This window comes from Hyaena hyaena, unplaced genomic scaffold (genome assembly GCF_003009895.1).
Source record: "Hyaena hyaena isolate Hyena2069 unplaced genomic scaffold, ASM300989v1 scaffold_642, whole genome shotgun sequence".
NCBI classification, from domain to species: Eukaryota; Metazoa; Chordata; class Mammalia; order Carnivora; family Hyaenidae; genus Hyaena; species Hyaena hyaena.
The window spans coordinates 660,864-670,799 of record NW_024081275.1 but is presented as its reverse complement, the minus strand read 5'-3'; the positions used below and the strand labels follow the sequence as shown (position 1 = coordinate 670,799).

General features: G+C 37.2%; 1 protein-coding gene across 1 annotated transcript in view; it reads right to left on the bottom strand.

The window, feature by feature from the left end:
• Positions 1–1,704: 1,704 nt before the first annotated feature.
• The window catches only part of ZNF804A (zinc finger protein 804A), a 283,567-nt gene continuing 275,335 nt past the window's right edge, over positions 1,705–9,936 (bottom strand). Inside the window, exons 3-4 of the mRNA XM_039216603.1 lie at positions 7,414–7,544; positions 1,705–5,388 (exon numbers count right to left, since the gene is read on the bottom strand). Of these exons, the coding sequence (XP_039072534.1) occupies positions 2,187–5,388; positions 7,414–7,544 (3,333 nt within the window). The 3' untranslated portion in view covers positions 1,705–2,186. The remainder of the gene's footprint in view (positions 5,389–7,413; positions 7,545–9,936) is intronic.

The window sequence follows — 9,936 nt, the reverse complement described above, 5'->3', positions numbered from 1 at the left end:
GCATGCCTAACTGAATCACTTAACAAAAAGAAATGTAGGAGAGCATCAGAATTGAAGAAAAAAAGTAAAAGGAATGAATAACATGGAGAAAGAAAAAGAAGAGACACACATACACACAAATGTCCACAATGAAACTGAGATGGAAAAAATCAAAGGAAAAGCAATTAAAGAATAGAACAAGAGGTAAGAGAAGAACAAGGGGCATGAAAGGAGATGACAAAAGGAAGATAGAAAAGCTGCATATTTATAGTTGAACACTAGTTTGATTTTAAACAGCAGAAACAACAATCCTGATCTGACAGATTAAAAATGAACTGGGTCAGCATTCCCCAGTAGATATTCCCATCTATTTTATCTTCAAAGATAGTTTCAAACATTTTGCTTGGGGAAAAATCATCTGTTCCAATTTTAGTTCCCATTTTGGAACATGTTATCTCAGAACATTTGAAATGGAATTGCTTCCCTTACTATTTTTATTTTCTTATTTGTCAATCACAAAATGGCATATGCAGTCTCACAACCATTTTTCAGGAAAACATTTAAATCAATGATTATTACTGCAAATAATCAAAGTAAACAACCTAGATCTTCTCCTTTCTCCCACTCTATTTAAAATAAAGTTCAATATAGACTATTCTGTTATGGGAAGATACAGTTATGCTCAATATTATTTAGGGTAACACATTCCTACAGTAGACGTAGGAATTCGCATTTCCTCACTACAGCATCATTTAAATGTTGGTCTCCCTTTGGAAGAACTCAGTTGTCCTCTCTAACGCTGGGATTCATTCCCTGGCTGCCATAACTGTTGATCATTTGCACACGGTCAGGTGAACCTTCTCTACCAGTCACATAGACTTTGTCTTACTAAGTGGCACTGACCGGGGCACATATGTATTGGAAGAGTGTGATGTTCCCTAGTTTTCTATTGAATAATTATTTTCTTCAGTACATGTAGAAACACTTGAGTGAACAATCATGCAGAACTCTTTAAAAATAAAGCGGAATCTGGAAGGATGGTGTGAAATGTTTCTAATTGCTCCTGGGTGATTTGGAAATATGATACAAACATGACTACTAGAAAGATGTGCAGAAGGAAGAGCTATTTATTTACTCTCCTTCCCACTTCCAGATTCTCAATTAAGAGTATATCCAGATACAGATTGTGTTTATGCCATTCTGCCCCGGATGTTAGATATGAATAGCTATTTATTAATTAAACCCATTCGTTAATCCATGCCAATATTATTATATACATATATTTCCTGCAACAATAAAAAATAAACATAATACAGTTCAGAACTTTAACATACAAAAATGTTATGAGTTTATATTGATTATTTGCTATTTCTTGTCCACTAGTGCTATTTTACAGTTCCTGAAAGAATACTATGTACTTTGCTTTTTTTTGTTTTGTTATCCCTCTCCCAATACTGACATTACTTCTACAAGAATGGTTTATTGACTAGAGGGCCAATTGTTCAGGAAATATAGTAAACTCGGAGTATAAGCAGCATTAGAACAAACAGAAAAACAGATGGACCTGTTATGCTTATTCTGAAAGATGATATCACAGTTTAAGTACCGATAGACTCTCAAGATACTCCGTTGAGCCTCTGAGGTTCAGAGATGCCAATGGACAGAAGAAACAATGTAAATCCAAAACCTACTGTTGGTACATTCCCCAAACAGTGAAAACGAACTAAAACAAAGTTTGAGTTACTTAAATACTTAACAAAAATTTATTGCAAGAGATATATTTCACTGAATTTACAGTTTCAAGGAACATGGTACAAAACGTAGTGCCATCAGCTTTGTCTAAACATTAAATAGGTGCAAATACACAAAGATTAAAAAAAAAACCAAGGAGCATACTTTACAACATAAATTACAGTACTATAAATATATCTTATGTACATTATACATACTCTTAAGACACCCTTTTAATGTACAGCATATATTGTATTGGTTTTCAAACTATTCAGTGCCTTAATAATATTATGTATCAGAAACTTAATAATTTATTTGCATCATTACACTTACAGTAAGTGATTTCATACCAATGAGGCCATAGTTTGGCTAGCCTGTTTCCACTATTTCAATAGGCAATTATCCACTTAGATGAGCGTTTGCGCAGAAAGCAATAGGCTTCACGTGAACATTTTCTCCCCCTCTCACAGCGAGGACTAGAAGAGGGGCTGCAGTGGGATGACCGTGGGGTGCGGGGCAAGCAGTGAAGGGAAGAGGGCATGGGGCAAAGATGGGAAGGCCAGAGGGCTAGGATGAAGAACTGAAGCTGGAATGATTGGCATCTGAGGAGGAGCCACAAAAGTTGGCTGGTTCCCAGGACAGAGCCTGGGTCCGACCGGCCCCACTGAGATCTGAGGGAACGCCGTTCTGGCGAGAGCGGGGGCCTGGGAAAGAAGCTGTTGGTGGGGCTGAAGCACTTTGAAGGTGCCCGCGGCGGCGGCGGCGGCGGCGGCGGCGGCGGCGGCGGCCGCGTGCTGCTGCAGAACCGCGTGCTGCAGCGTGGTGACCGAGGTAGAACAGAAGGGCTGCTGCAGAGGCAGAGGCTGCAGGGGAGGGCTGGGCGGGGGCAGGGCGGCTGGAGCAAAGGTAAACTTGACCTTGTTGGCCAGCACGTTGGGCGGGAGGATATGCTGGTAGACCTCGCACGGCACATGCCTGAATTTATCGTGGTTCTCTATGGGGATCAGTAGCGCTTGTTCTGGCAAAGCTAAGGGAGCCAGGATGTGCTCCGTCGTGACGAAGGTGTGACCGCTGACGTGTGCTTCTTTGAACGGTAACGGCGGCTGCGTGTTAAGGATTCCGGGATTGAAGCGCAGCCACTCGGTCGAGGCCTCGTTCGCCTTTCCTTGCGGGAGGGCCTCGGCCGGTTCGTGCCTCTGGCAGAGGTTCGATTTCGGCTGCGACTGCCGGAAGTTCCTCTCGGAACTAGGCACCTTGAAAGGAATGTCCTTTTCATTATTTGTATCCAGCAGCGCATTGTCAATGTCTTCTTCCGTTGCGGCGCTGGTTACATTGTAGACCGAGGCGGCGCGCGGACGGCAGATGTCCCTCGATTCCCCAGAAGGCGTCTCCCTCACTAACTGCACAGCCTCGGCCCTGGCTTCGGGAGGAAGGGGACTGCCCGGGGGCAAAGTCGCCTGGTTTTCTCCCCCGTCCGCTTGTTCTGAGTTCCTTTCCGCGTTCGCAACCTCTTGTGGTTTTACTTCCTCTAATTTGTCTTCATTTACGAACTCCTGGTGACATAAGGAAGAATTGCCCTTCCTGGGATGATCTGTGCTCTCTTTGAGTTCCAAAGCTTCCAATCCGAAGTAGAATCTGCTTCGTTTTCTCCTCCGTTTCCTTTTAGGCTTACAGGGAGCGGAAGCACGTGGAGGCCTCAAGAATTCTTCCGGTAAATAATTCTGTCGATTTAAACTTTCATCTGAAGAATAAGAGTGTGAATGTTGTCTACGTTTTCGATGGAATCTTTCTGATTCGTTAATCAGAGAGTTATAACCTCTTTTAACAGCCTGGTTCTGACTCAGGCAGCTCATGTCGTTTTGGAAAACTAGGCATCTGTGATCTTGACTACAGCTGGCTATTTTGGCTTTCCAACTATAGTAAGTTCTGGAGTAAGTTAAATTATGTTTTCCAGACTGTATCACTGTTGGATCGGATTGCTCATTGAAAACGGCTGAGCTCTTTGTACAGTGGTTTTTAGAACTGTTAGCATTTTCAGTGTTCTGAGCTTTACACGTTTCTTCGTTTTCACTTAAGTATGTGGATGATGGTTTGGGCCTTTTATCAGGTAATTGTTGTGAGTCCAATAATTGCCCTGCAGCTAAATACTGCTTTTCTGAAATTGTTTCCAGTAGATTTTTCCTAGTTATATCAGTGTGACTACTTTCCGTTTCCATTTTGAAGTGAATTTGTGACTCTTTGGTTTTCTCCCCATGATGGTGCTGACATAGCTTTTTCCTTCTTTTCTTCCTTCTACTTTTATGAAACCACTGTTCATGAGTATCTTTCAACCTTATTTTGTTATATTTCTCATCTAGAGTGCCCTGCTTCATTTGACATTTAGTAAAGTTGTATTTTTTTGTGTTTCTGATCCTACAGGAGATATTTTTATACCTCTGACCCATATTCTCATTTTTTCCAGAATTACAGGTATTGGAGAGAGTACCGTCAACCAAAAGAGGAATGACCTGGGTACAGTCATGTCTGCTGCCTCCAGTGTCATAATCAGTGAGTCCTGTGATGGATGTGTCCTTGCATTCTGAAACTGGTCTCCTGCAAATGTCTTCTCCTTTCTGCTGAGAAGAAAGATAATTATTTTTATCTAGATGGTTGTTTAATTTAGTGGACTTGAAGTCAAAACAGAGAGGGTTACAGCTGTAGGAAATTGATGGTTGGGTTGTTGTATAAATCAGCATTTCCGATGGCCACTGAAGAATTGTGGTTCCGTCTTTGTTAAGTACAGGTACAAATGGCTCGCATGGTCTTTTATAGAAATCTGGTTTTTTATGGACGGTTATATTTTCCTCTTCAGAATTTGAAGGGCTCAACATCTCAGGACCATAATTTTTATTGTCAGCTTCAACTATAGATGCATCATGGTCCTTAACATTTTCCTCTGTGATAGCTTGCAAAGACATGCATTCATTAGCTGTATCGAGAACTGTGGATTTATTTCCTAACAATTCAGAACTGTTATCACTCATAGGTATGTCTTCATTAATAATAACATCGCCCTGTGGTATTTGATCTGCTAATGGGACTGAATTTGGGGAATTATCTGCATCAGAAGATAAAGGAAGTTGAAACTGGCAAAATGAAGGCAATAAAAATGTATCTTTTTCACTGGAAACTTCTTTCATCTCTTGAGTTTGAGTAGTTTCTTTGTCAGTGCACATTCCTTCTGGTGGATGAAAAGAGTTAGCTTTCTCCTCAGAACTCAAAAGCACATCTGTTGGTGAAGATAGTTGAAGATGACAAGCACCAGGGACAAATCTACTTTTTCTGCTAAATCCTTTTTCCACAGAGGCATCATCATTGTATTCAGAGAAGGCTGCAGCTGAGGACTCCAGCTTCAAGGCTGCTTTCTTTGGAAATGCAAAAGAAAAGCCGATTTTGTTTCTGTGAATTCCTTGGGCTTGATCCCCGAGTTGGTTATATTTTGCTGTATGATTACTTGCACTTTCTGGATCTGTAGCAACAGTAGTAACATCTTTAGTGTTCTCTTCGCTATGAATCAAAGTATATTTGAAATCTTCCTGGTTATTAACTGAATCCACGGCAACTCTTTGGGAAATCTCATTACAATTTTCTTTCACGGTAACAGTTGTTGACTTGAACATGGGGCCACTTCCAGGAGCACTACAAGCAGAAAAGTACATATTAGATAGGACACTTCTGAGGAAAAATACTCAAACGTGACATTTCTTTTTCAAGTTTCTTTCTCTTTTCCAAATTTTAAAATCTGTATGAGAGAATGACTTTCATTTGGTGCAGTTCTCTTCCATGGTGCTACAATTGCATTTAGTTATTGGTTACTGTTTGGGATAACTTGGAGAAGTTGTCTTGAAGTTACTTTTATAACTATTAACAGCAATGTCAAGGACATTCCTATGTTGTCAACCAGTGCTTCCTGAACAAGATTCTTTATCCCCATGGCCTCTTCAGTGATATTTTGGAATACTGTAGAATCTCTAAAGTTATTTAAATTTACAGATACCTAACATCATTAATACTATATGGAGAGTATGAAGAAAGTTTAAAAAATTATAAATTCAGAAGGCTGAGAATTCAGTTCAACAATTTAATTCAACCAGTGTTCACTGAGAGTCTACTCCAGGCCAAGGAGAGTCCTGCAATGCAAAATTAACTGAGATAATACTAACTTTAGAATTTTTTTTTACAATTGCTATTCTTAATATTTAAAAAAAATTACCCTGAAGTTGTAAATAATATTATAACAGTAAGTGTAGGACAAAAGACTATTTACTTAAGATGCAATTTCTATTTATTTGGCATTGCAGGACACCATAAATAGTGTGTTTTTAATTAAAGAACTGAATGTGTGGCATATAAACAAGGAGTTACCCAAATATCATCTTTACCTAAACAGAGTCATGCTGTGAAGAATTTTCCATTCTATTAAATTTGGTTTCTTAGAAATTATAAGTGGCTCCCAGTTTTTTTTTAGTTGAATATTTTCTTTATCTAATCTCTAACACAGTGGTTTGTTTCGCTGCTGTATCTGAAAATCTTTAGAGGCCCTAAATTAATAGGGTGTGTGTGTGTGTGTGTGTGTGTGTGTGTGTGTGTGTGTGTGTATGTGTACTGTTACTGAGGAAAGTAATTTAGATAAGAAGTTTTGCTTCTTTCTGTACATATCTTGTTATTAACTCTAGTTTTCTAAATGTATCAGAATTTACATTTGCAAATGTACTTATAGGACATTTCATTGGGTAGGCCCTATGGTTCTCTGTAACATTAGCTTGAAGTCCTATACTTTTTCACTTATTACCACACAGAGCAAAAATATCTGTTGGTATGATTGAATAGCAGTTATGACTTTCTTTACCAGTTCCCTAGAGGATTCAAAATACATTAGATTTTATTTTGAGTTTTTCAAATTTGACATTCCAAGGAATGTTATGACATACCAATATATTCCCCAACACTATATTCAGTATGAAACATAATTGCTATGAAATAGTTTTGTTTTAAACCAAAAAAAGAGGGGCTTATTTGTTTTAGGTGGAGGGAGAGAACACTCTAAAAAGCTGTCTTCTTTTTATAACAGTTTCCTGTCCTGCCTTGTAAATTCTGAATTGTAACATTATAACTACCTGTAGAAGCAGGTCAAAGTGTAAGAGCTTTGAACTTGTAACAGTTATTACTGTTTATTCACAATGAAACTAATTTTGACCTGCCTCTGCAGTTCACAGCGTCTTCCTAAACTTTTTTTTAATGAAAGAACTTTCAAATAAAATTTCTCCAAATTTTCAATTAAAAATAAGTTCCTCTTAAAACTCTTTTTTATAATAAAGGTCATGAGATGGTGCTTTGTTTTCTTCTTCAATCAAATATTTTCAATCTCCACCAAGAAACAGAATAGCTTTCAACCAAGTGTAAATAGCAGAGCAATGTAAAATTAATTTTCTTGAAAACTAAAATTATGGGAATGTAGCCTTTTTATTGAAATGTATATTAAACAGGTGTTTGCATAAAATTCAAATTCAAATTACTGTTTACAGCCCACAGAAAGCTATGAAAATGTGAGTGTCTTATTCTGGGTACAGAAATAAATAGATTTGTGCCCTTTAATTCTATGTCTTTTTTTTTTTTTTTTGTAATCATGTTTTAAGAAAAGTTAAGCTTTTATTGCACACTCACCACACAGTTTCTTTTCTTAGCTCGGCCAGCTTATGCAGGCGTTGGAGGGCCTTTTCCTGTTTTCTTTCATCTTTCCTGGATTTAGACGCTACATTTCGAGCAAATTCCCTTTGTTTCAGTTCTTTGAGCCTCTATTAAGAAATACGGAAATGGTTAATAGTATTTGGCTCTATGGCAATGTTAAAGTTACTATTGTTAATGTTGGAATTTTCCAGTACATTATCTTTGACCTCACCTAAGGAAAAGACATTTGTGACAATTCAGTGCTAGCAAAAAATATTTTCTGGATCTTTGGCTTGTGAAAATACCAAAGCATATTATTATATTATATTAAAGATATACCTAAGCCTTATATAAGTTGGAATTTAAAATTTTCATCTCTGCTTACTGACTGCTTTCTGCTAAGGTTCTGTGCCTGATTCACATGAAGTACTGAAGTCTTGTAAACTCCTAATTTCCTAACATATTTAACTCAATTGGATATTTCAGTTATATATAATAAATACCATCATTTTGATATGCTGTATATTAGAAGAGTATCTGGTCCTTTCCGTATTTTCTAAGAAGAATAAATGTTTTTTGTTAGTCCATAAGGCAAGAAATCTCTACTAATGTGATTTAACACAATCCGTTCCCTCAAATATCAGACCTATTTCCCAAATAATTCAAGATTTGGGAAGAAAATTAATAGTGCTTCTTTAGAAATACTTTTTATATTAAGCATATTTTCATCTGTATTAAATGAGCTCATTTTTTTGGATTGAAGGTTTTGGCAGAAAAAGAGCATGTCTATTTGAATAGAATTGATAAGGAGCTATGTATGTGGCATAATTTAAGAGACACCAAAGTGGTACCATGCCCCAAATATTTTCATTATAGTCTTCCACAGAGATAGTATATAGTTATTAAACATAATTAAAGTGCTGGGGTGCCCGGGTGGCTCAGTTGGTTAAGTATCCAGCTCTTGATTTCAGCTCAGGTTATGTTCTCGTGGTTTGTGAGTTCAAGTCCTGTGATGGGCTCTGCGCTGACAGCACAAAACCTGCCTGGGATTCTCTATATCCCTCTCTCTCTGCCCCTCCCTGTTCTCTCTCTCTCTCTTTCAAAAAAAAATGTTTTTAAAAAATATTAAATTACTGTTTTTTCTAGGTCACTTCGGTGGCACAGTTGGTTAAGCATCTGACTTCAGCTTAAGTCATGATCTCATGGTTCCTGGGTTCAAGTTCTGCATTAGGCTCCATGCTGTGCTGAGCCTGCTTGGAATTCTCTCTCTTTCTCCCCCTCTCTCTGCCCCTCCCCCACTCATCCTCTCTCCCTCTCCCTCCCTCTCTCTCTGTCTCTCTTTCAATAAACACACTTAAAATTTTTTTAAGTACCAGTTTTTCTTATGAACGCTCATGGTGTTATACATTGTGATATGTGAGAGTCTTCCAGTATGACTCTGAGGTAATAAAATATGCACTAATCATATTTTTATTAAGTGATTGAATAAAGTCTCAATAAATGCCTTCTACATGTACATTGACATATCACAGGGGCTTGGAACAATACTTGGTATATACAATACCTGCTCAATATTTGTTAGTGTAAATCAGATCCTTCAGGTTAAGAATTTTCCCACCTCAAAAAAGGTTAGTCATAACTGATGAAATAATGTCAGATCCGCGGTGATCTTGAAATATACCTACTTAATTTCACCTACCTAGTACCATAGCTTAAGCTTCAAGTAGTCTCTAATACTTTAATGAGATTTATATGAGGCATGTATATATACATATATATAAGATTATTCCAGAATAATTCTTTTGAAATAACATAGAAGATATTTTGAAAATGCTTATTTGATTGACATATCTGTAAAAGAGTCTGTTTAGAGTTAAATTTAGATAGAAGACAGACCATGTCCTAAACACCTAAATTATATAAGTATTTTATAGAAAGTAAAACTTTGATATAGTTGTTTTGGTAGGACTATTAAAAGTAGCTACAATTTTATAATATTCATTAAATTATTATTGATCATAAAATGATCTAGAATTAAAGTATAATAGGGCAAGAAAATTTTAGCTCTAAATTTTAGGTATTTATATTCTTGGCCATCTTTATTTCCTAAAATGTTGAAGTCATATCAAGACTTAAGCAACAGACAATCCATGAGCACTACCAACAGACATTCCGTTAGAAGGCGGGGGGTTTTAGAAAAGATTAAAGAAAATGTTTTTACCTTTCTCTGTTTTGTGTATGTATGTCTGTGACTGTGTGGGTAAGTGTATGTGAGTGTGTTTATTTGTATTTTGTGGAAATAAGAAAAGAACACAGACAGGAAAAGATAACAGCAATTACTGGTTATTTTATTGTGCAATAAAAGGACAGAAGAGCAGTGCCCAAAAAATCCCAAGAAGGTTATCTTTGAAAAGTGACATCTGATTTGGGTCTTCAAGGATATAAAAAACCATGAAGAAAAAGGGATAGATGTTGGCGGTAAGAGAATATTTCAGGGAAATTTTGTGTAAATGTAGAAAT